Source organism: Oncorhynchus masou, chromosome 7, assembly GCF_036934945.1.
Source record: "Oncorhynchus masou masou isolate Uvic2021 chromosome 7, UVic_Omas_1.1, whole genome shotgun sequence".
NCBI classification, from domain to species: domain Eukaryota; kingdom Metazoa; phylum Chordata; class Actinopteri; order Salmoniformes; family Salmonidae; genus Oncorhynchus; species Oncorhynchus masou.
The window spans coordinates 8,327,953-8,355,366 of NC_088218.1; the positions used below are offsets into that span (position 1 = coordinate 8,327,953).

The 27,414-nt window shown below is 45.1% G+C and overlaps 1 protein-coding gene and 1 pseudogene across 5 annotated transcripts; both read right to left on the bottom strand.

The window, feature by feature from the left end:
* Nucleotides 1–2,907: 2,907 nt before the first annotated feature.
* LOC135543155 (microtubule-associated protein 2-like) lies at nt 2,908–27,414 on the bottom strand. Of its 5 annotated transcripts, none has more exons than XM_064970240.1 (12): nt 27,405–27,414; nt 25,171–25,245; nt 23,003–23,269; nt 16,060–16,115; nt 15,264–15,384; nt 14,195–14,251; nt 13,134–13,293; nt 12,772–12,940; nt 6,389–6,481; nt 4,086–4,167; nt 3,453–3,565; nt 2,908–3,160 (listed from the first exon to the last, which is right to left on the bottom strand). In XM_064970240.1, exons 2-12 carry the CDS (start codon nt 25,178–25,180, stop codon nt 2,945–2,947), a joined length of 1,344 nt encoding a protein of 447 aa, XP_064826312.1. In that variant the 5' UTR covers nt 25,181–25,245; nt 27,405–27,414; the 3' UTR covers nt 2,908–2,944. The 5 variants fall into 5 exon arrangements, with proteins under 5 accessions (XP_064826312.1, XP_064826310.1, XP_064826315.1 ...); XM_064970238.1 differs by lacking the exon at nt 27,405–27,414 and adding an exon at nt 26,469–26,587; XM_064970243.1 differs by lacking the exons at nt 23,003–23,269; nt 27,405–27,414 and adding an exon at nt 26,469–26,587.
* On the bottom strand, nt 19,677–22,040 carry LOC135542899 (microtubule-associated protein 2-like; annotated as a pseudogene).

Below are 27,414 nucleotides of genomic sequence, written 5' to 3' on the forward strand. Positions count from 1 at the left end.
AACGTAGGAGAAAGGCTTATTGGAAGCAAACGTATTAGTCTAAGGCTGGTACAAAGCAGTTATAGACTGTGTTCACTGACTAGACACAGTATAGTCCCTAGCTACAGTGTTCACTCTCTAGATCTTTTATGTCTATAACTCGGTGCTATTAGGTCACTCACTGGCTTTTGTCACGTCAGCATAATAGCGACTGTTTGGTGAAAATCACAGAGCTACTGTATGTAAAATGAATGCTCACATCACTGAAGCAGAAAAGCAGCCTGATGGCTTGTGGAAGAGGTCTATTGGAAAGCGAGGGTTTTATAGCATTGTAACTTGACATGACTGCAATGTGTAGCCACAGCATGCTAAGCTAGTTCAGCCAATCGTGACATCAACACTACCATTGCATTATTAATCAGATAAAACAAACTCAACAAAAACACATTTTGTCCAATAATTCAGAAAATGACATCATGAAGTCATACAGTCACATGACTAAAACAAAATCAATTCTTTAAAAGAAAACATCACATTTCTGCCAATGAATTGAATCAAGCTTGTCCTGAACAGCCATTTCTCATCACAGTTGTAGCGTTTGCTGAATTGTGTTGTGTTGTAGATGAATTGTTGTTCACAAACGTAACAGTCTCCTGTCTACGAGACACATACAGGACCTGGGATACTGGATCAGATACACTGCATGGTCAAAAGTATGTGGACAGCTGCTCATCGAACATCTCATTCCAAAATCATGGGCATTAACCTCTTTTTTTAAATGTTCACCTAAAATGACATACCCAAATCTAGATCTGGTCCCCCCTTTGCCACTATAACAGTCAGCCACTCTTCTGTGAAGGCTTTCTACTAGATGTTGGTACATTGCTGCAGGGACTTTCTTCCATTCAGCCACGAGCATTAGTGAGGCCAGGCACTGATTTTGGGTGATTAGGCCTGGCTCGCAGTTGGCGTTCCAATTCATCCCAAAGGTGTTCGATGGGGTTGAAGTCAGGGCTCTGTGCAGACCAGTCAAGTTCTTCCACACCGATCTCAACAAACTATTTCTGTATGGACCTGGCTTTGTGCACAGGGGCATTGTCATGGTGAAACAGGAAAGGGTCTTCCCCAAACTGTTGCCACAAAGTTGACACAGAATCGTCAAGAATGTCACTGGTATGCTGTAGTGTTATGATTTCCCCTTCACTGAAACTAAGGGCCTAGCCCAAAACCATGAAAACAGCCCCAGACCATTATTCCCTCCACCAAACTTTACAGCTGGCACTATGCATTGAGGAAGGTAGCGTTCTCCTGGCATCTGCCAAACCCATACCCTGTGGGGACTGCCAGATGGTGAAGCATGATTCATCACTCCAGAGAACGTATTTCCACTGCTCTAGAGTCCAATGGCAGGGAGCTTTACACCACTCCAGCAGACTTTTGGCATTGTACATGGTGATCGTAGGTTTGTGTGCGGTTGCTCGGGCCATGGAAACCCATTTCATTAAGCCCCGACGAACAGTTCTTGTGCTGAAGTTGCTCCTAGAGAAAGTTTGGAACTCCAGTAGTGAGTGTTGCATTTGAGGACAGACGATTTTTACACACTACGCTCTTCAGCACTTGGTGGTCCTGTTCTGTGCGCTTGTGTGGTCTACCACTTCGCGGCGGGGAGACGTTGTTGCTTCTAGACGTCACTTTACAATAACAGCTCTTACAATTGCCCGGGGCAGCTCTGGCAGGGCAGAAATTTGACAAACTGACTTGTTGGAAAGGTGTAGGGTTGACGGTGCCATGACGGTGCCATGTTATAAGCCACTAAGCTCTTCAGTAAGGCCATTCTACTGCCAATGTTTGTCTATGGAGATTGCATGGCTGTGTGCTCAATTTTATACACCTGTCAGCAACGGGTGTGGCTGAAATAGCCGAATCCACTGACTTGAAGGGGTGTCCACATACTTTTGTATATATAGTGTATGTTGGGAATGAAACCAGGCTGGACTGCTTAATATCCTAGGCCAAATGGAATGTCTTTGAGATCATTGCCACACAATAAGAATCACTGTAAAGTCTTAGATAACCGATAATACCCTATCAACACTATCCCTGTACCTGTTTCAATGCCTTAGCTAGCTAGCACACTGGCCATCTACAGTAATGTCCCAAAGAAAGTTCAACATGTAATGAAAAGAAGCCAAAATAACAACACAACACACCTAGCAGAGTCGAGCACATCCCTTAGAACAGAAAGAAGAAGAACAAACATCCTAGAGTCAGTCATTAAAATCCCCTGGTGGTGGTAGTTTAAATAGCATGTTTTCCTATGGAGGAGCGCGAGGGGGAGTGGTACTCTGATCACAGTCATCTGGTTTCTTATCTTGGGGGACAACGGCGAAGGGTTGTTGCTGGAGGGCCGACGGAGAAATGTTGAAGGGGATGTTAAGACGAAGAGGTCCAAGGATCCAGGAGGTCCGAGGGGCGATGGAGGACCAGGAACCAGGGGAGATGGAGGACCAGGAACCAGGGGGAGATGGAGGACCAGAACCAGGGGGAGATGGAGGACCAGGAACCAGGGGTAGATGGAGGACCAGGAACCAGGGGGAGATGGAGGACCAGGAACCAGGGGGAGATGGAGGACCAGGAACCAGGGGGAGATGGAGGACCAGGAACCAGGGGGAGATGGAGGACCAGGGGGATGTGGAGGGAACCAGGGGGAGATGGAGGACCAGGAACCAGGGGGAGATGGAAGACCAGGAACCAGGGGGCGATGGAGGACCAGGAACCAGGGGTCGATGGAGGATCAGGAACCAGGGGGCGATGGAGGACCAGGAACCAGGGGCGATGGAGGACCAGGAACCAGGGCGATGGAGGACCAGGAACCAGGGGGCGATGGAGGATCAGGAACCAGGGGGGAATCAGGAACCAGGGGATGGAGAATCAGGAACCAGGGGCGATGGAGGAGGCAGGAGGCTCATAAGCCTTGCTTGGCCAGGGCCATGGTGACGTCCTGGGCCAGTGTGGACAGCTGGGGGCAGTCCAGGAGGTTGAGGCTGCCCGTGGATGACACGTTGCTGAGACGGTGGGGGGATGTACCTTCGGTGCCACCTGGGGACAGGGTGATAACGTCTGCCCCGTGGTCCACGCGAGCCTTGGCCGTGTCACGGAACGTCAGCTTGTGGCTCTCGATCTGAGAAAGAGACAGAGTGGGGGGGGGTTATCCATGGCCCATGTTGGAATCAAACCCACAACCCTGCTGTTGCCAGCACCATGCTCTAAACTACTAAGCCATCTATGTAAACCTAGGTGGTGTACATTAGGGCACGCAACTGAACATGTTTTAAAACGTTTCGCAATCAAAAACGAAAATGAGGGTTTCTTATTGGAAAAGTCCAGGTAGTCCCCTCCCTGTTTCAGTTTTCTTCTGTTTGGTGCCTACTGAACATGACCCTGTACTGTCCTTTTACTGTAGACTGTCTCACCATGATTTGTCCTCCCCCGGGGGTGTGACTGGCGTTGGCCAGTGAGCCCACTTTGGCCTCGGCCTTGTCCTTGAAGTCCAGTTTCACACTCTCAATACGCACGTTACCACCCCCTGTGGGAGATGTAGAGAGGAAGGAGAGAGAAGAGGAATCAAGGAGGAGAGAGGAGAGGAAGAGAACATGGGAGAGGAGAAGAAGAGAAGAGAAGGAAGCGAGGAGAATAGAGGAGGAGAGAGGAGAAGAAGAGAGATGATAAGAAGAGAAGAAGAGAGGAGAGAGGAGAAGAAGAGAAGAAGAGAGGAGAGAGGAGAGAGGAGAAGAGAGGAGAGAGGAGAAGAGAGAGGAGAAGAAGAGAAGAAGAGAGGAGAAGTAATGGATATGAATGAATCAATACTCATATAAACAGAAGCAATAGTTGAACTGTGTAACTACACAGGACAAAATGCCTGTAGGATTAATATTCCATTAAACTACAGTTAGTGACTTGTCTGAGGTAAAACATAAACATGTAATATATGAAAGTGTAACTAGAAATGTATTGTTCTTATGCCCTGTTCATCCAAAAGATTGGAATACTCTCTCTATTAAATAATCACTCAATATTAATGAATCAACTAAAAAAGGGCTGATTACCTGGTCGGTGACGGATGTTGGACATTGATCCACATTTGGAGGTGATGTGGCTCAGGTCTATCTTCTTGGTGGTAATGTGGACCTGCGAGAGGCGCATTCAGACACTGTCTTATACTGCACTGAGGGAAGGGACTGCCACATTTTAGATCTGTAGGGCTGTAGGACAATACCTTGAAATGATGCGGAATTTACCATCATTTACGGTATTCTAATTATCTTCAATGAAAAATCATTAATAAAAATGCATACATTTAAGGAAGAACAGAAAGTAGCACTCAACAGGTTAATGACATCATCAATCTGTGAAACAAACTGCCTGAAGAATAGCGATCACTACAAAACCACTGTAAACCACCTCACTCAATAGAGACAGTTGGTAGACATCACACAAGACATCACTGACATCACACAAGACATCACTGACATCACACAATATGACACTGACACACTGACATCACACAAGACATCACTGACATCACACAAGACATCACTGACATCACACAATATGACACTGACATCACACAATATGACACTGACATCACACAAGACAAGACACACTGACATCACACAAGACATCACTGACATCACACAATATGACACTGACATCACACAATATGACACTGACATCACACAAGACATCACTGACATCACACAAGACATCACTGACATCACACAAAACATCACTGACATCACACAAGACATCACTGGCATCACACAATACGACACTGACATCACACAAGACATCACTGACATCACACAAGACGACACTGACATCACACAAGACGACACTGACATCACACAAGACATCACTGACATCACACAATATGACACTGACATCACACAAGACAACACTGACATCACACAATATGACACTGACATCACACACGAAGACATCACACAAGACGACACTGACATCACACAATATGACACTGACATCACACAAGACGGAACTGGACATCACACAATATGACAATATATCACACAATATGACACTGACATCACACAAGACGACACTGACATCACACAAGACGACACTGACATCACACAAGACGACACTGACATCACACAATATGACACTGACATCACACAATATGACAAGACTGACATCACACAAGACGACACATGACATCACAAGACGACACTGACATCACACAAGACACTGACATCACACAATATGACACTGACATCACACAATATCACACAAGACATCACTGACATCACACAAGACAAGACATCACTGACATCACACAATATGACACTGACATCACACAAGACGACACTGACATCACACAATATGACACTGACATCACACAAGACGACACTGGACATCACACAATATGACACTGACATCACACAAGACAAGACGACACTGACATCACACAATATGACACTGACATCACACAAGACGACACTGACATCACACAAGATGACACTGACATCACACAATATGACACTGACATCACACAATATGACACTGACATCACACAAGACGACACTGACATCACACAATACGACACTGACATCACACAAGACGACACTGACATCACACAATATGACACTGACATCACACAAGACGGAACTGACATAACACAAGACGACACTGACATCACACAATCAACTGAAACCAGTCAATCTACCACAATAAACCAATCAATATAGAACATCAAAGCAGACACTAACACAACAACAAGCACTAAACACATAGGCCGTCTTCCAGACAATCTGCAAAGCAGTCAGAACCATGTTTCACTACGCCTGGGTAGATGTCAGCTTTGCAGACCTTCTGGAATGTGGCTATTGATTACATCACAGAGAACACCTGTGCTAAGTGACGAGTCAGAGAACAGGTTTTTTAATGGATCTTCAGTGTTTATTTTGATTCAGTCCATGATGCTAGATGAATAATAGGTGGGTGGGCCAGGTGTCTTTTGAGTGACATCTCTGTCTGGTGTGACAGGATACATACAGTTGAAACTCAATGGTAAATGACTATGTTAAAAGACTATGTTAAAAGACTATTTTAGGATAGTTTTTTGATGACCCTGTATGCACAGACAGGGTACTGTACTGAAACCACTATGAGGTTAGGTAGCTGTGCTTTGTGCCAAGACTAAACTGAAAACTGAGTAAGGAATATGATTAAAAGCCAAATCACCATGTCTTTATTAATCAAGACGCAAAGCAAAACAATAGAAAACACTGTCACAGTGATACCATGATTCACTATCCTCCATGCCTGTTGGTTAGTGAGTGAGAGGTTGGTTAGAGCAGGGTGTGTAGACACACTGTGTTGAGACACTCACGTTTCCCCCGGTGGGTGCGTACTGGATTTTGTCCAGGGAGCCACACTTAGATTGGACATGGCTAAAGTCCAGTTTAACACTTGGAATGAAGACCTGAGGACGACAGCATCCATACTCTGTAACACTCAGACATTCATTCCTCTGTTTATTAGAATTAGTTCATTCTGTGGTTTATTCACTAGCTCGCAAGCCCATTCAGTCAGTTATTCATTCACCCATTCATCCATCCATACATACATACATACATCCATTAATTAATTAATTAATCCATCCATTAATTAATTAATCCATCCATTCATCCATCCATCAATTAATTCATTTGTTCATTAACCCATCAATGAATTCATTCATTAACCCATCCAGCCATTAATTAAACCATTCATTTGTTCCACAATGGCATAGTTGGAGGACATAATTGGAGGAGATAGTTGGAGGACATAGTTGGAGGACATAGTTGGAGGACATAGTAGCAGGACATAGTAGGAGGACATAGTAGGAGGAGATAGTTGGAGGACATAGTTGGAGGAGATAGTTGGAGGACATAATTGGAGGACATAGTTGGAGGACATAGTTGGAGGACATAGTAGCAGGACATAGTAGGAGGACATAGTAGCAGGACATAGTAGGAGGACATAGTAGCAGAATATAGTAGGAGGACATAGTTGGAGGAGATAGTAGCAGGCCATAGTTGGAGGACATAGTAGCAGGACATAGTTGGAGGACATAGTAGCAGGACATAGTAGGAGGACATAGTTGGAGGACATAGTTGGAGGAGATAGTAGCAGGACATAGTTAGAGGACATAGTAGGAAGACATAGTTGGAGGAGATAGTAGCAGGATATAGTTGGAGGACATAGTTGGAGAACATAGTTGGAGGAGATAGTAGCAGGACATAGTAGGAGGACATAGTTGGAGGACATAGTAGCAGGACATAGTAGTAGGACATAGTTGGAGGAGATAGTAGCAGGACATAGTTGGAGGAGATAGTGGCAGGACATAGTTGGAGGAGATAGTAGCAGGACATAGTTGGAGGACATAGTTGGAGGACATAGATATAATATAATGGGAATGTGGGACATCAAAACGTTGTCGTTTTGACATCATTCTGCTACTCAAATGTACCCTGTTTTGAAGAGAATTACCATGGTACATGAAGCACACTTAATACAGACTAACACATCAATTAGAGAAATACACAGTACCAATGAAACCAGAGGTAAGACAATGGAACGGGGACCACCTGAGAGAAAGTGTTGAGAAAACCCAGATAAAAGAGAGGAAAATCAAGGCAGGAATGGAGAGAAAGCAGAGCAGTACATATATTGCCTCCACAGGGAGAGTGCTTCAGATTATCCTTGGATCCACACTGATGAAACAAGTCCACCACCTTCTGGTTTAAAATATAAATCTAAAAACCAACAAAAAACTGTATATGCCTCTTTAGAAGATGTGTGAAAAGCTCAATGTGTAATTTTGATTTATTTGTATCGATTTTATTGTCATTGAACAGACACTATTTTCCATGTGCTCAAGAGCACATCGACCAATGTTTAACCTAGTTGGCTCTAGGGATACGAACCAGCAACCTTTCAGTTACTGGCCCAACGCTCTTAACCGCTAGGCTACCTGCCGCCCGGTACTCTTAACTGCTAGGCTACCTGCCGCCCGGTACTCTTAATTGCTAGGCTATCTGCCGCCCGGTACTCTTAACCACTAGGCTACCTGCCTGCCCTGTACTCTTAACCGCTAGGCTACCTGCCTGCCCGGTACTCTTCACCGCTAGGCTACCTGCCGCCTGGTACTCTTAACCGCTAGGCTATCTGCCGCCCGGTACTCTTAACCGCTAGGCTATCTGCCGCCTGGTACTCTTAACCGCTAGGCTATCTGCCGCCTGGTACTTGCATTGACATTAGTATGTACAGTATCTGTATATCGATATTTACATAGAATGATAATCATGTTGTTTATACATGACGGCTGGTCATGCAGTGCTTCGTGTAATCGTGTCCGTATGTCCATACGTTGCAAATAATTGCATTTACATTATGTGTACAGTATCTGTACGTTGATATTTATTTGGATTAATAATCATATTATGTCCACTGGGTGTACAAAACATTAAGAACACCTGCTCTTTCCATGACATAGACTGACCAGGTGAAAGCTTTGATCCCTTATTGATGTCTCCAGTTAAATCCACTTCAATCAGTGTAGATGAAGGGAAGGAGACAGGTTAAAGAAGGATTTTTAAACCTTGAGACAATTGAGACATGGATTGTTTATGTGCAATTTAGAGGGTAAATTGGCAAAACGAAATCTATTAGAATAGGGTATTGTAGTATAGGTGCCAGGTGCACCGGTTTGTGTCAAGAACTGCAATGCTGCTAGGTTTTTCATGCTCAACAGTTTCCCGTGTGTATCAAGAATGGTCCACCACCCGAAGGACATCCAGCCAACTTGACACAACTGTGGGAAGGATTGGAGTCAACATGGGCCAGCATGTCTATATAACATTTTCGACACCTTGTAGAATCCATGCCCCGACGTCACGTATACACAGAGTACATAGAGAACACCTTCCCAATATTGAGTTGAGTCCATTCTGAGGGCAGGTGTTCTTAATGGTCATGCAGTGCATAAGGTCATCATTTCTGATTTTAAAAAAATGGATTTAAGGTGCAAATACTTGTCTGAAATACAGGACTGGCAAGACCCACACCGTGTAGTGATCACAAGAGACGTGGTTGGAATGAGACGTGAGCCAATGAATGAACACAAGCTGGTACGTCTCTGGAAAGGAGAACCCTGGCCTACAAACCTAGTATTTCATCAACCAGACTCTGACCTGGATTCTCCTGTCACCTGAGGACACACACCTGTGCCAATTAAACGCAGACAAACACAAGTGGGAATACACACAGTCAAACACGCATATAAATACACACACAAGTGGGAATACACACAGTCAAACACACACGTAAATACATACACACAATACATACACACACGCACCTGGGCTTTTCATCTAATTCATTTTGCAGATTCTAAAGCTGCTAAAACATGACCATCTTTACAAGGTCAGTCAATGACAAAGCACCCGAGGTTCTAAATATGCTGCCTAAATAGAGATCCTAAATATGCTGCCTAAATAGTGATTCTAAATATGCTGCGTAAATAGAGATCCTAAATATACTGCCTAAATAGAGATTCTAAATATGCTGCCTAAATAGAGATTCTAAATATACTGCCTAAATAGAGATTCTAAATATACTGCCTAAATAGAGATTCTAAATATGCTGCCTAAATAGAGATCCTAAATATCCTGCCTAAATAGAGATCCTAAATATCCTGCCTAAATAGAGATCCTAAATATGCTGCCTAAATAGAGATCCTAAATAGAGATTCTAAATATACTGCCTAAATAGAGATTCTAAATATACTGCCTAAATAGAGATTCTAAATATGCTGCCTAAATAGAGATCCTAAATAGAGATTCTAAATATACTGCCTAAATAGAGATCCTAAATAGAGATCCTAAATATACTGCCTAAATAGAGATTCTAAATATCCTAAATAGAGATCCTAAATATGCTGCCTAAATAGAGATCCTAAATAGAGATCTAAATATAACTGCCTAAATAGAGATTCTAAATATGCTGCCTAAATAGATTCTAAATATACTGCCTAAATAGATCCTTCCTAAATAGAGATCCTAAATATGCTGCCTAAATAGATATCCTAAATATGCTGCCTAAATAGAGATCCTAAATATGCTGCCTAAATAGAGATCCTAAATATGCTGCCTAAATAGAGATCCTAAATAGAGATTCTAAATATACTAAATAGAGATCCTAAATAGAGATCCTAAATAGCCTAAATAGAGATGCCTAAATAGAGATTCTAAATAGAGATTCTAAATAAGCCTAAATAGATATCCTAAATATGCTGCCTAAATAGAGATTCTAAATATGCTGCCTAAATAGAGATCCTAAATATGCGGCCTAAATAGAGATCCTAAATATGCTGCCTAAATAGAGATCTAAATATGCTGCCTAAATTCTAAAATGCTGCCTAAATAGAGATCCTAAATATGCTGCCTAAATAGAGATCCTAAATATGCTGCCTAAATAGAGATCCTAAATATGCTGCCTAAATAGAGATTCTAAATATGCTGCCTAAATAGAGATCCTAAATAGAGATCCTAAATATGCTGCCTAAATAGAGATCCTAAATATGCTGCCTAAATAGATATCCTAAATATGCTGCCTAAATAGAGATTCTAAATATGCTGCCTAAATAGAGATCCTAAATATGCTGCCTAAATAGAGATCCTAAATATGCTGCCTAAATAGAGATTCTAAATATGCTGCCTAAATAGAGATTCTAAATATGCTGCCTAAATAGAGATCCTAAATAGAGATTCTAAATATACTGCCTAAATAGAGATCCTAAATATCCTGCCTAAATAGAGATCCTAAATAGATATTCTAAATATGCTGCCTAAATAGAGATTCTAAATATGCTGTCTAAATAGAGATTCTAAATATGCTGCCTAAATAGAGATCCTAAATAGAGATTCTAAATATACTGCCTAAATAGAGATCCTAAATAGAGATCCTAAATATGCTGCCTAAATAGAGATTCTAAATATGCTGCCTAAATAGAGATCCTAAATAGAGATTCTAAATATGCTGCCTAAATAGAGATCCTAAATATGCTGCCTAAATAGAGATCCTAAATATGCTGCCTAAATAGAGATCCTAAATATGCTGCCTAAATAGAGATTCTAAATATGCTGCCTAAATAGAGATCCTAAATAGCTAAATAGATATCCTAAATATGCTGCCTAAATAGAGATTCTAAATATAGAGATTCTAAATATGCTGCCTAAATAGAGATTCTAAATAAACTGCCTACAGCAAATACAAGTGGGTAGACTCATAGAGGGGTTACAGGTCACCACAAAATATTGCAGTGAAATCACTGCACCAAAATAAAGATTTTCCATTGGAAGATAAAACTTATTGGATTCATTTTGAGATGTATAAATTATTCTGGGATTATTCTGGGGTGCATTATGTTTTCTAATTTCCACTGAGGCTGTGTTCCACTGAAGCCCTGAGCCTTCGCCCAGTCTGCAACACCAGACTAGAGCTCATTAAACTCAGCCCTGTCTTCCACTCCTCTCACAGAACAAAGGTCCTTCAACATCAAGGATGAAAACAAACCTCAATAGCCAATAGGGATTCTTCATTCTGAAAGATTCATATAACAGCAACTACTGTATGTTTGTTATTAGACTCAGCTTGCTGGTTAAATATGTACACTGTGAGTGAGCGAGTGAGTAGACACGCTGGACTGTTTTCTGCATGAGCTGAAGACCTCTCTGGCTAATTGCGTCTGTCAGAGTAGGGAATGAGGAAGAAACTACCACAAGAACACAGCCACTGGTACTTGTGTGAAGACTATTTCCCTGCCTTAATGTCATGTACATCCTGGTCTCAGATCTGTTTTTGCTGTATAGCCAACTCACATTGTTGTCATGGGAAACAGGGTCGGACAAAGAGTGTTTTAAGAAAGCAGATATTTTTGCCATGGTGCAGAGAGAAACATTTGAAGTTTTAAAATGCTATTCTGCACATCTTGTCACGAGGCTGAGAGAACTAGTAGTTTTAAAGCTACAGTAATTACCTCCAATTTGATGGAGCTGAAATTACTACAGATCGGGATCTTTAGTTTATGGCTTCTGGTTCAAATCCACTTCTCCTTATCATGCCAGAGGTCAAACAGCCCTCAACCAATCAGACCAGAGGGTAAACAACTGTCAACCAATCGGACCAGAGAGTAAACAACCCTCGGCTAATGAGAAGGGAGGATAAACATTTGCTTTGGCAGAGATGGAGAAACAGCACACACAGGGAGTGGGAGACTGAGAATGTGGGCGGGCAGGTGCAACGTAGCAGGACCAGAAACAGATGCAGTGCTTTATGATGGAGAGGAGAGGAGAAAGGAGAGGAGAGGAGAAAGGAGAGGAGAGGAGAGGAGAGGAGAGGAGAGGAGAGGAGAAAGGAGAGGAGAGGAGAGGAGAGGAGAAGGAGAGGAGAGGAGAGGAGAGGAGAAAGGAGAGGAGAAGAGAAGAGAAGAGAAGAGAGGAGAGGAGAGGAGAGTGGTGGTTGGAGGACAATGTGCAGGGAACAGGGAAAAGGGAACAGAGAAGGAAACAGGGAACAGTGCGCACGGTGGAAAAGCGAGAGAGAGAAAGGGAGAGAGAGATAGTTAGAGAGAGAGAAACAGACAGAGAGACCGCAATAGAGCCACGACTGTTGACCACAGTGGTATTCAACACAGGCCATATCCCCTATGCTGAGTGGTTGTCATCTCACCTGTCCACCTTTGGGCTGGTACTTCATGTTGTCTGTGGAGCCGATCTTGGACTTGATGTTCTTCAGGTCAGGCAGGGGCTGGTTGAGGACGCGCAGCTGCTTGGGTGTGGTAGAGGGTGACTTGGGCGGTGTGCGGATCACAGCAAACTTCTTCTCCTGAGTGAGGAGGCTGAATAGAACAACAGAACAACTTTGTCTACTATTTTGCAGAGAACGGACATATGTCATTTTGCTTACAAACCCAAACCCCGGAGATTCACACACATATGCAACCACGCAAACAAGCTTTCAATGACGATGTGGGATTTACACCGGCAACCCTCAGGTTGCTGGCCCACTTCTCTAACGTCTAGACTACCAACCTGAGAGACTTGGGTGTGTGGCTGCCGGGGGTGCGACTCCCAGGGGTGCGGCAGGAGTAGCTGGGTGGTGTTCCTGGGGTGACCGCTGTGGAGCCGGGGGTGTGGGGCGTGGAGGCTCCGCTCCGGGCCGAACGGGAACGGGCCGACGAGTTGGTGCCGACTGGATGGGAGACAGAGAGGTAACAGAAGTCAGGGTAAAAGTATATAATACTTTTACAGAGCAATAAGTTCACTGACTTCATCAATAAGACAAAACAAAATTGCTGATTGATAAACATGCAGACAGAGCTTGCGTTCCCCTGCTCAGACGTTGCATGCATCAACCAATGGCTGCGTGCCATATCGTGGACTTTGCCGTTGGGCATCATATTGCTATAAAATATGATGTGGTTGGCTGATACGTAAAATACCTATCCAGGCATTGTAAGATCTGGCGTGCTTCAGCAATGTATTAGACGTTGTGAGAGACAGCCAGGGCATGGTGTGGATGACAGAGTGGATCTATCAAAGCTACTGATAGACAGCCAGGGTGTGGTGTGGATGACAGAGTGGATCTATCAAAGCTACTGATAGACAGCCAGGGCATGGTGTGGATAACAGAGTGGATCTATCAAAGCTAGTGAGAGACAGCCAGGGCATGGTGTGGATAACAGAGTGGATATATCAAAGCTAGTGAGAGACAGCCAGAGCATGGTGTGGATGACAGAGTGGATATATCAAAGCTACTGAAGACAGCCAGGGCATCGTATGGATAACAGAGTGGATCTATCAAAGCTAGTGAGAGACAGCCAGGGTTGGTGTGGATAACAGAGTGGATCTATCAAAGCTAGTGAGAGACAGCAGGGCATGGTGTGGATGAAGACAGCCAGGGCATGGTGTGGAGTGGATCTATCAAAGCTAGTGAGAGACAGCCAGGGTTGGTGTGGATGACAGAGTGGATCTATCAAAGCTAGTGAGAGACACCCAGGGCGTGGTGTGGATAACAGAGTGGATCTATCAAAGCTAGTGAGAGACAGCCAGGGTGTGGTGTGGATGACAGAGTGGATCTATCTGTGATCTACCTGCGATACTAGGGGACCTCCCAGACCTGTGCTCCCCTCTGGGCTCAGTTTGAATTGCTACAGGGAGAAGAGGGAGGAGGAGGAGTTAGCGGGACGAGGAGGTGTTAGAGGAGAAGAAGGAGGAGGAGTTAGAGGGAGGAGGATGAGTTAGAGGAGAAGGAGGAAGAGGAGTTAGAGGGAGGAGGATGAGTTAGAGGAGAAGGAGGAGGAGGAGGAGGAGAGGGGGGAGGAGGAGGAGAAGAGGGAGGAGGAAGAGTTAGAGGAGAAGGAGGAGGAGGAGAAGAGGGAGGAGGATGAGTTAGAGGAGAAGGAGGAGGAGGAGGAGTTAGAGGAGAAGGAAGAGTTAGAGAAGAAGGAGGAGTTAGAGGAGAAGGAGGAAGAGGAGTTAGAGGGAGGAGGAGGAGGAGGAAAAGGAGGAGGAGGAGGAGGAGGAGGAGGAGGAAAAGGAGGAGGAGGAGTAAGAGGAGGAGAGTTGGTGTGAAGGGGGATAGGAGAGTTGTTGAGTTAAGAGAGAAACAAAGTTGAGTTGAGGATAGTTGTTGAGTTAAGAGAGAAACAGAGTTGAGTTGAGCAGAGAATAGTTGTTGAGTTAAGAGAGAAACAGAGTTGAGTTGAGCAGAGGATAGTTGTTGAGTTAAGAGAGAAACAGAGTTGAGTTGAGCAGAGGATAGTTGTTGAGTTAAGAGAGAAACAGAGTTGAGTTGAGCAGAGGACAGTTGTTGAGTTAAGAGAGAAACAGAGTTGAGTTGAGCAGAGGACAGTTGTTGAGTTAAGAGAGAAACAGAGTTGAGTTGAGCAGAGGACAGTTGTTGAGTTAAGAGAGAAACAGAGTTGAGTTGAGCAGAGGATAGTTGTTGAGTTAAGAGATTAGATAGCAGTCAAATGACAGAAACGTGTGAAAAGGGAAAGCGCATAGTAAGAGAGACAGAGTGTCTTTACACATAGTATCATCAACACATTCAATAGCAAATCTCCTATACCGTTCTGTCATATGTGTATATAATACTGGTTAATATGGCAGTATATCATCAGTCTGAAAAAACAGTGTGTTGAGGGGAGGGTTACTTACAGGTGGGCCTGCGGGGGGCAGGGCTGGTGTTGTCGTGCTCTGCTGGGGGGGCACGGCGGGGCAGGGAGGAGGCAGGCCTGGGCAGAGAGGACCTCTTTTCTGGAGTCCGGTAGGTACCCTCCTGTCACACACAACATGCAGGACATGTATGAGCACTTAGCAGACACAGATACAAACACATGCCATAGATCTAATAACAACATACCGAAAACACCCGATTGCTGAGAACTACATTACTTGTAATACCCAAATGTGTGATTGTGAGAATGAATGGACAAAAACGAATGAACATCTCTGACATAGTCGTTACGGAACATTAGAATATTACCAATATGGAATGAATTGCACCTATCCACGAAGGAGGGAGGGTACTGCTCTAAAGGGTGTGTATTTTCCTTTCCCCTCCTCCTCACCTTCTCTTCCCTCCGCCCCCGCCTCTGCAGTGAGGGTGAGGGGGAGTTTCTGCCTGAGCATGCGGAGGAGGGGCGTGGCCCGCATAACTCCGCCTCCACTAGTGGTTTGGGTTTAGTGTGGGAGCATGCAGAGTTGGGCCTGGGGGACAGATCCTCTACCCCCCTGGTCAGTCGATGGTTTTTTAAGGCGGTGCGTGTGAGGCTCTAGACGGTAGCCATGGCAACACAGGTAGGATGAATGGATGGCATGCAGGACAGACAGAGACATGGACAAATAATAGACAGAATGACAGACAGGAGATGAGAGATGGGAAAATAATGAAATACAAAGACCGAAGACATATCGGAGGTGGGATGTCAGTGACAATGTGTGTATTACTTACAGAGGTCCTTTCCCGGGATTGGTGGGTCACATTAAGAGGCTGCTGGTCCTCCACGGCTGAGGAGAAAGAAAGAGAGAGAGAGAGGGAGAGAGGGAGGGACAGAGAGGGAAGAGACAGAGGGATACAGGAAGAGAGGGAGGGACAGAGAGAGAGAGAGAGAGAGAGAGAGAGAGAGAGAGAGAGAGAGAGAGAGAGAGAGAAAGAGAGAGAGAAGAGAGAGAGAGAGAGAGAGAGAAAGGGAGATAGAGACCAAGAGAGAGAGAGAGAGAGGAGAGAGCGAGAGCGCGCGAGAGAGAGAGAGAGAATAATCAACTGTCAGGGCTAGGCCAGCAGAGGGTGATATCAGCCAACAGAAACACACAGCAGTAGCAATGAGTAGAGGGAATGCAGCACACGCCAGATACCAGAGAAGACGACAACCCATCAATAATCTCAAACACTCGAACACACACACAGTCCACACACACAGCCAGTGCACTCTATCTTTAACCACTGAATCAGGAAACGTTCTAATGCAGAAGTGATGCATTCTTACTGCAAATCTTCAAGGAAGCATTTCTGTCGGGCTAATTTGTTACTGACCAAATTCACCCATATTTCAGTTCACACAGCAGCACCCCAGTCAGACACCTGCCAGTCACTTCTATCAAACAGAAGAGCAAGGTATAGTACTGTGGCTCAAGACAAACACCATCCAAGCTAGCACACTTGGTTCCTTGGAAGTTGGGGGAATGTGCGTTTTTGGTTTCCCATTGGTTCTGGGAATGAAGCCATAAGTTTTTCTGACTGGTAAAACTGAATGTTTTTTGAAACATTCTGAGAATGGAAGTGAACATTTAGCCTCCTATGGGTTGCTGGAGGTTCTGAGAATGTTTTAGTCTAGTTCCTTGAAAGTTTTCTTCTGAGGTTTTATTTACGCTCTGAGAACTATTTTTGTTGTTGAGATTTTTGAATAGCTTCCTTAAAACGTTCACTGAATGTTTCAATATGATTTTAACAAAACTGCTAGATTATTTGGGTTCACTTTTTGGAACTCCAAGCACGCAGAAATTGATTTCCTTTGGCATTAATCATGCAAACACACAGCATCAGTGAGATTCAAACCTATAATCAACTGTTCTCTATCCATACAATTAGTCCACTGCGCCACCAGCCTGCCATGTTTTTTTACACATACAAAAATGTTAATTTTAGTCTATTCAAACAGACCCCATTATGTTGATGCTGAGAACGGAAGGTATATGTTTTAAATAACATTCTTAGAACGTTCTCTAAAGTATTCTTGTGGTTTTTCCGGAATGTTTTCTTAACATTTTCTGAACATAACTTTAAATAGAACCATGAGCATAGAACTATCTAGAGAGATTCCCAATGTCAAATCAGTTAAAGAACATTACTAGAACATTACCAAAATTGAAATGAAATGTAACGATGTTTGAACTTTTAGGAAACTTCTGTTAAAGTAATGAAATACCGAGAAAATTGTGTTTTAGTTTGGTTAAGTTCCTTAAATGTGCTGAGAATGTTCTAAATCCAAGGAACTACCCTGGACCATTCCCAGAACGTTAATGCTCTCACCAAGCTCTAAGAAACATACGGTTCTCAAAACGTTATGTGCTAGCTGGGATAGTGGCACATTGTCCTCACAAAGCACAACCATAGTAGCACATTGTCCTCACAAAGCACAACCACTCCCCAAACACAGAGCTTACAGCTTGGATGAGCATAATGCAACATGATCTCATGATTCTCAAAAACAAAACATCAAAATAACGACCAATACAGGAATACAATGACAGAGAAAAAAAGATGAACAACAGAGAAACATCTTGCGATGGGTCTGCAGTGCACATTCTGTTTTTTGGCCAGCTACATTGCCAGCTACATTGCATCGGTTTCCCTGCTGTGAGGACGGTAGGTAGGTCACCTGGTGGCTTGCGTCTAGCAGAGCCGTGGTGCGAAGCAGGTCTAGCTTGTCTGAACGTAGCAGCTTTGACTACAATCCTCCGAGTGGGAGAGCGACACTGGAGGACTGATACCTTACACTGTTCAGTTCTCTTCGTCCCCGCTAGCAGAGAGGGAAGACAGGGTTAACAACAGGAAGGAAGTGGACATCTGTTGTCATTATAGCGTGGTGCAATTTACATTTAATCAACACACAGTATGGGTCTCAAGACCACGAAGAGGTGGTAACATTGTCATTTACAAACTGTGTAATAAAACTAAAACAAATCCTTGCCAGTGCAATTTAAAAGATTTCCATGACAGAAGTGATGTTCATCAGTACCACAGATATATACAGTAAATAACACAGAATAACATGGACGATCTAACATTCTAGATCTAGAAACCTTTTTTCTTCTTCTCTTCCTCCTTGGACGACGACTGACGGGCTCTCTGCGGTTGAGTTTGCGCTCGGGGTGGAGGCGCCCCTGTCCTCTGCCGGGGGCGTTTATTAGAGGGTCTCTACCAGGGCAGTCTTGACAGGACTCTGTGTTTTGGGCAGAGCTTCAATCTGCTCTGTCATTACGCTTCTGTCATCATCTGCAGCATAGGGAATGAGATAGGACAGGAGGGCTAAGCCCACATACACCTGGCCCATATGTCCGGTATTCAACATGATCTATATTGAATAGAATGGACCATCTGGGTATAACGTTGCATTTCAAGATTTCCACGATATAGATTATGTATTGTGGTTTATAGTCCAGCTAAAACGCTTGTTTGTTGTTGTGTGAGTTACTCAAGCAAAAACATGTGAAGGTAACATTTTGCATTTACATTGTTAGAATTGCATGCACATTTTGGGACTACTACCTTGTGAGTCCACCCAGCCACTCTCGCTGTCTAACATGGAGACGTCCATGGTGGTCTCGTCGAGAGCGGTGGTCTCGCTGGTCTGGCTCCGCAGTACGTCTGGGGTCTCTGTCTCCTCGCGACTGGAAGCCTTCATCTCAACTTCCTGCCCCACTTCAGCGGACTCCTCCTCTTCCTGCAGCACCACCCCTTCTTTATCCTCCACTTTATTCTTCTCTTTCTCTGCCTCCTTTCCATCGAGGGTTTGTGGCTGGTCGTTTCCAGAGCAGGCAGATAGATGAGAGATGCGATCGGCATAATCCCCTTCATCAATGGTTGGGGCAGTCGCATCACATGATTCGTCATCCCCAGCAACAGCAGACTCCAAATCTTTAGGATTTTCAACCATCACCTCCTCCGCCCCACCCACCACCCTCACCTCTTCTGCCACCTCCTCCTGCTTCTCCATAGGGTGACTCTCTTGCTCTTTCTCCTTGAGGAGCACAGGAGGGCCTTCAACTTCCTCCAAGACTTCCTCAGCTACTTCTATATCGTCTTCCTCCTCCTCTTCCTCAACTTGTGCCTGAGGTATGACTATAACTGGAGAACTTCCAGAAACACTTTTCTCTGGACTTTTCTCTTCTAGTTGCTCTGTGGCTTCCTCCACGTCTGCAGTGCTCACGTTAAAGGGTGTTGGTGATGTTTCTTCAACTTTGGTCTTGGCCTCTTCTTTTGGAACGACAGCCTCCGCTGGTAATGTTGACATCTCTGGTTCACTTTCACGCTTCTTGTCCTGCGCATTGATGATCTCCACTAATGATTCAGGTGATGATGTCATGGGTTCTTTTTCTTTTTCTCTCCAGTCCTCTAACATCCTTTGGCTGTAAGTCTTCAACAGCATTCTGATGGTCTGGGTCTGAGGTCTCCTCCACTTTCTCCATCTCTGGCTTTTTAAGACCAGTCTTCTGACTCTTCCCAATCCTTGCTGACGCCACCTCTACTTTGACTTCAGCTGTGACTTCCTCAACTTTGGTTCCTTCCACAGCAGCAACATTTTTTGCTGGAGACTCAGGGGTCGCAAAAAGCTTGGTGTCCTTCACCTCAGTGCCAAAGTAAATGCGAAGTCTGGTGGGATGGGGACGCTTCTCTGGAGAGGTCCTGCTCCAACTCTACCTCAGGAATGGCTTGGGTTTTGATGTCCCGGGAAGACCGCTCTCCAGCCGGAACTCTGTCAGTTTGTCTTTGGATGGAGCCACAGGGATCCTCAGACGATCCGGTTTGACACCTGCCGTGACAGCTCTTTCAAGCACCAAAGTTGGCTTAACCGTTCCTCCAACCGATTCCTCTGCCTGGTTTATTTTATGTGGTGCCAGCTTTTGCTCGCCCTCTTCCGCAATGGCTCCCAGTTCCTCGTCACTGTCCCCTTCAGTCACTGTGGGAACCGTTGGTGTGGGGAGCCCACTGGGCTGTGCAGATCGGCAGGCGAGGGCATGGGACCAGAGTACTCACTAAACACGCAGTAACCACGCTCCTCCTGCTGGCTCTCCTCTCCACCCACCACCCTGGGCGTCTGCTGGTTCCCCAGCACCAGCTTGGCCAGAGAACTGCCCACCAGAGCAGCAGATGGACAGGCAGGGACAGACCTCCTTCTATTATGCTGGTCCAGCTCCCTTCTCCAGGGTGGGTTTGGGCTTAACACCGGCTAGGTCCAGCATCTCAGGAAGGTCGTTGGATGGGTCATTCAAATGGGTGTAGTGTTGCTTCATGGGTGAGAGTGACAACTCAGGAGAACACATTGTCTTAGAGGTGGTGTCTTCAGGTAGATCAGTGGAGGTTTCAGTGGTAGGGACTGGGAGAGCTATCTCTGGAGTCACAGGAAGCAACTGTCTCTCTAATGTTACTAATGGGGTGGTTACAGGAAGGTAGCCTGTGGTTTCATCCAGGCTTCCGGAAGAGACCTCTGTAAGAGATGAGCCGATTGGTTTTGCTCTCCTGCTTGACCCATTGAGCCAATAGCAAAATTAAGAGAAAGACTTCTGTGTTCAATGACAATTTGCCAGGTGACAGTCTAGTACACACATCCTTCCTCTTAGGGAGATCCTCTAGCTTGTCCATGGCACTGTCACTCATCAACGTTATGCTGGATATTGTCTGTTCTGGTGCTGAATCACTTATTTTAATGTTTGAATCGGCCTCCAGAACCTCATCTGAGGGCTTCTTCTGGCTGACAGCACTGAGCTCATAGTAACCCTCACCACGTTCTCCCTGATTCTTCAGTATCCCTTTGTGTAGAGGTCTCAAAGTATGCCGTCATACCTGACTCATCTTTTGAAGCAACTCCAGTCTTATCCTCCGAACTCTGCTTGTCTTTTAGACTATCTGCAGCAGATATGTGTGCTTCCTGCTTTGGGTTTTCTCCATCGCTGACATTACTTTGAGGAGTCTCTTCAATCTTCTCAGTCTCAAATGACAATGGCCTGGCGGTCGATTGTCCGAGACTCAACATTCTTTCTCCGTTGTCTCTGATTTGATCTGTTTCTCCTCACGAACGCTCTCAAGGTTTGCTGACTTACTGGGTGTAACATAAGCATCATTTCCTCCTCTTCCTCAATGTAATCTTTCAGGGGCTCATATACAACTGAAAGAGGAACTGAGTCGAGCTCTTCAACCGAGGGCTGTTTCTCAGCGGTGGTCTTGGGCTCCGGAAGGTATTCTATCTTAGGAACCACACCAGTGGTACTTCCAGTCCCCCTTGCCCCTTTTCTGGTTCCACTAAAGGCTGAACCGGTTTCTCGGGTTCTGTGGGCGTAGGATCTGTTAGAGATTTGTTTTGGGGGAACCAGTGGAGAACTCAGCGATGGACACAGTGCTCTCTGCTCCCTCAGGTGTTTCCCTCTCTGTGGTGGGGGCCACCGGGCTCTGCGGAGGGGTGCCCCCTGTGGATGCTCCTCTGCCATGGCAGGATTGTCGGAACGAGGCTTCTCTGGGTTCACCGGCAGGTCTGCAAGTAAATCTGCAGTGGTCTGTGCTGCTGATGAGTTACACTAGCTCAGCGTTCTTTCTTTCTTTGCAGTGTCCACATGCTACAGCCAGCACAGACAAGCAAAGCCCTCTTCAAATGGATAGCTGTCCATCAAGCACAATGTAGGGCACACAGCAATACTATCTCTGGCCACTGGGAGCATGATTGCAGCACAGTTCAGTTCGATGACACTGGGATGGTGTGCAGGAGCAGAATGACTGAATGAAGAGCACGATTTGAATGACATGGGATATTTAGAATGAATCTGAAATATTCAAGAAGATATTGGCACTTTAAGTAAACTTGAATTACTATGACACCTTGCGAGGATATCCTATGTGCTGAATGAATAGAGGATACAATGAATGTAACATGTTTCATACCGACTATATATGTAAATCACATTTTATGATATTGATTCTAACTTCAAACTAAGACGAGTAAATGTTTAGGAAGATCTTATTAAAGGATGAAAATGTAGAAATGTTCAATCAATGAAGGTGAATATAACTCAGTGAGTATAACTCAGTGTCAGAGAGAATAGAGATCATTGAAAAACAGTGTTGTATCTAGTACTTCCTACATTATTGCTGGTTTACATTGACGTCAGATGAAATGACAGCAACATGAAACTGAATGCAAATAATACAGAGACACAATTGAACACAGACAATGTACCAAGGCCAAAAACAAAACCCCACGTAGGGGAAACGGATTCGCAATGAATCTTCACAATACACCTGACATTCAAAACATTTACCGTCTCATTTGCAATGTAGCTGGCAAAAACACTTAGCAACGAGTTCCAACGTGAACTGGGGGCCGCAGAAAAAGGTTTGATCAATGATGAAAGCACAAAATGAATTGACTGCTTATGCAATAAGAAATCAATGTGCTAGTATGTGTTCACATTGTAGCAGCAGCAACAGCTAAGAAACCAGTAGCACAGCAAAGCTAGATCCACATCACAGCCTTTAAAACAGACTATGGAGAAGAGGAAAACATGCAATTTGGGATACACACACAAACAGTAAAAACATGCACGTGTGCACACGCCACACACACACGCACACGCACACACACACACACACACATATACACACACACACACACACACACACACACCTTCCTCTGATGGTTTATCCAACTCAGCCTGATGGATTCCTCCCCCGTTGAGGAATTTATGAGACTCGGCCTGAGGACAGGGCAAAGCCTGGGGCTCGCTTACAATATCAACATGCTCTAAGAGCATGTCTGTGGGCTGCTGATCAGAATCCTCCCCCTGTTGACCTGGGTGATCCTCCTCAGGAGCTGCTGAGACTTGGGTAAATTCCACCTCCTCCTCCTCCTCCTCCTCCTCAGGGGGAGTAGGGACAACCTCTAGTCTCTCCTCTTTGGGAAGGGGAAGACAGGGACAGGACAGGGAGATGGACATGGATAACACAGACAGGGCTTACTACACAATGGGATAACACTGGTGAGACACTTTCAGCTCTGTCGGAGGCAATGACCTACAATATAATGTGGCTTTAAAATGTGGTGTTTTTGTAAACATTCTAACACAATTAAAACGTATCTTTAAAGCACGCAGACAAAAATCAATACATTAATTGTAGTGATCTTCTGCAAGTATTCCTGCAATTACAGGTAAATTCATGAAAGGACACTCAAATTAAATACCTGGTCTGGTAAGTTTAGAGGTATGTACCAAAGATGTGCTCAGTTGGAATTGCATGCAGCGTAATACAGTGACCAGCATTATGTGGGGGGAAGAGTTAGCGTGTGTGTTGTTACTGGTCTGTGCTGTGAGGAGCTGAAAGCCGTAATGTCATCTACAGCAAGTGTAAATAAACAGGTGAGAAACACAAAAGGGGAGAGCAGCAAGAAAGAGAGAAAGAGAGAAGGAGAGAGAGAAAGAGAGAGAGAGAGAGAAGGAGAGAGAGAGGAGAGAGGGAGAGAGAGAGGAGAGGGAGAGAGGAGAGAGGAGAGAGAAAGAGAGAGGGGGAGAGGAGAGAGAGAGAGAGAGAAGGAGAGAGAGGAGAGTGAAAGAGAGAGGGAGAGAGGAGAGAGAGAGAAGGAGAGAGAGAGAGGAGAGAGAAAGAGAGAGGAGAGAGAGGAGAGAGAAAGAGAGAAAGAGAGAGCAAAAGAGAGAGAGAAAGATACAAGAAGAGAAAGAGAGAAAAGAAAAGGAGAGAAAGAGAGAGAGTGAAGGAGGTGCACATTTACAGAAAGAAGTTGGGAGTCTAGGAGATTGGGTAAGGGGTGACAGGTAAGGGAAACCAAGAGATCAACCATGCATGGTTCACAGGTGATTCTCAACAAAGACCAGATGCATTAAGGGTGCAGTGTTAGGGTGCAGTTAAGGGTTGTTAGGGTGCAGTGCAAGCCTACTGCTCTGAGCTGCGTGTGCACAGCTGTCATCAAGGCAAAGTGTGGCTACTCTTGAAGAATCTAAAATATATTTTGTTTTGTTTAACACTTTTGGTTACTACATGATATATATATATTTATATATATATATGTGATGTATAAACATTATGGACAGTATGTGAGTAGAATATGTAGTAATCTGTAGAATACGTAGGATAGAATAGTATGTGTACAGCAATAGTTTAATAAATGGCCTCAGAATACAGTATATCCATATGAAATGTAAAAACATTATTAAAGTGAACATTATTAAAGTGACCAGTGTTCCATTATTAAACCATTATTAAAGTGACCAGTGTTCCATTATTAAAGTGACCAGTGTTCCATTATTGACTAGGTGTTCCATTATTAAAGTGACCAATGTTCCATTATTAAAGTGACCCAATGTTCCATTATTTGACCATGTTCCATTATTAAAGTGACCAGTGTTCCATTATTAAAGTGACCAGTGTTCCATTATTAAAGTGACCAGTGCAGGGTTGAGTCATCGGGTGACAAGCAAAACACAGACACAAAGACAGAGGGAAACCAGTACCAGTTGAGCCATGCAAAGGAAAGACATGGCTAAGATAAATAAAGTAGGGAAGAAAGAGGAAGGAGTAGAAGAGCCGGTCCCATCATGCATCATCAACACCCAGAGGAAGGTAAGGTGTGTGAGTGTGTTGCCTACCAACTGATATACACCTATCACTCCTGTCACGCACACACACACTCATCCTCTCACCCTGTCTCAGAGTGTGTGTGTGTGTGTGTGTGTGTGTGTGTGTGTGTGTGTGTGTGTGTGTGTGTGTGTGTGTTTGTGTGTGTGCTTGCGTGTGTGTTCTTGCGTGTTTGTACACGTGGACAAGCCTCTGTGTGCATACTTTGCTCCATGGGTCCGATCTGCTCTGCCGACGGAGAGGGGGGAGGGGAGGGTGGCAGGTTGGCAGAGTCCTCCACTGTGAAGGGAAAGAGACAGACAATATGTTGTCCTCACTGGTAAGGCAATTGTTGTCAGTAAGTATGCGTGTCATAGTCACATGACCTGTAACATCACCCTAATCAAATGTGTTTAAAGCCACAGTCTGGGATTAGAAAAACACAACAAAATGGTGCCACTTGTTCTGCCACTTTTGTTCTGGTACCAGACATCTGAGGGATTAGGACAGGGAGTGGAACCCTCTGAAACGGGATGTGTAGATGGATGTACCAAACCCAGACATCTGAGGGATTAGGACAGGGCAGGGCGGAGTGGAACCCTCATCTGAAACGGGATGTAGATGGATGTACCAAACCCAGACATCTGAGGGATTAGGACAGGGAGTGGAACCTCTGAAACGGGGATGTGTAGATGGATGTACCAAAAACCCAGACATCTGAGGGATTAGGACAGGGCAGTGGAACCCCTCTGAAACGGGATGTGTAGATGGATGTACCAAACCCAGACATCTGAGGGATTAGGACAGGGCAGTGGAACCCCTCTGAAACGGGATGTGGGATACTAAAACCCAGACATCTGAGGGATTGGACAGGGCAGTGGAACCCTCTGAAATGGGATGTGCAGATGGATGTACCAAACCCAGACATCTGAGGGATTAGGACAGGGCAGTGGAACCCTCTGAAACGGGATGTGTAGATGGATGTACCAAACCCAGACATCTGAGGGATTAGGACAGGGCAGTGGAACCCCTCTGAAACGGATGTAGATGGATGTACCAAACCCAGACATCTGAGGATTAGGACAGGGCAGTGGAACCCCTCTGAAACGGGATGTGTAGATGGATGTACCAAACCCAGACATCTGAGGGATTAGGACAGGGCAGTGGAACCTCTGAAACGGATGATGGATGTACTAAACTCCAGAAGCTTTAACGCAGAGAGCACCGGCACAACGTCAGTCACAGCTAAAGACGATCCTAACAGCCAGACGGCACCAACAGCACGATGATGTTGTAATGGTACAGCCAGGGAAAGAGGCTCGACAGACACCTTATCCTACCCTGCAGTATATCCCATGCCACTCACGGGGGCCAGCGGACGTTGGCTACTGTAGCCTGGTATGAGGCTATCAGTGTAATGCTAGTGCGTCATACCCTTTTCACACTTATCGTGCCGCCCTGACACGGCTCTGCTCAGTAGTGTGAAACAAGGTATTGTAGGGAACTCTGTCACTAAGGCCTACCTGAGGACAGTCTCCTAGTAGAGTCCTGCTTGTCCTGCTGCTGCTTGAGCACTGCCACCGCTTCTGCTGTCACCTTCTCAACTATACGGGCTGACACTTGCTCTGCACGCGGACACACACACACACACACACACACACACACACACACACACACACACACACACACACACACACACACACACACACACACACACACACACACACACACACACACACACACACACACACACATATACAAGCAGAATTGCAGACACAGACACACATACACACACAGCCAGACACGCAGACAAACAAACATTGAGATACGTGCACATGCACAAGCACACAAACACCTGCTCTAACCTCTGTCACTGAATGACTTCATACGTCTCTGAAGAACGCCATCTTATTTAACGATGTCCATGTCCCTAAAAGGTGCCCTAGGCCACTGAAGCACCTGAGGCTCAGTTAATTACTATAGTGGTGGAAACCTGAGGAGGTCCCTATAGAGTGGTTAGTCACTTGGACCATGCCAGTCCTTTAGGACCATGCCAGTGTACTACTCTGTTACAGTAAACTCAACCTGAAGGACCATGCCAGTGTACTACTCTGTTACAGTAAACTCAACCTGAAGGACAAAACCAGGCCTTTACACAGTCTCATCCTTCCTCATCAGCAAGTCGTATTGTAATCGTAGAATCAGCCTACTATACACGTCCACAGGTAAACCACCAACTCCAACGAGGTCCCTGAAACCCTGTAGCTCCAGCTATTTCCCTTAGGGGCTCAAGGAAACCCTAATGAGGCTGCATGGTAACACCCACCGCTCCCCCAGTGCTCTCTCACCTGCTGTGAAAGGTGGCTATACCCCCCCAGTGCTCTCTCACCTGCTGTGTCGCTATGCCCCCAGTGCTCTCTCACCGCTGTGGCACGTCGCCACCCCCAGTGCTCTCTCACCTGCTGTGGC

Excerpts from the sequence above, each read along its gene's own strand:
- LOC135543155 (XM_064970240.1), bottom strand. Across the intron at positions 14,252-15,263 it reads TGCCCCCCGCAGGCCCACCT|CAATTCAAACTGAGCCCAGA; the intron begins GTAAGTAACCCT and ends TTCTCCCTGTAG. Across the intron at positions 3,566-4,085 it reads CAACATCCGTCACCGACCAG|GGGGTGGTAACGTGCGTATT; the intron begins GTAATCAGCCCT and ends CATCTCCCACAG.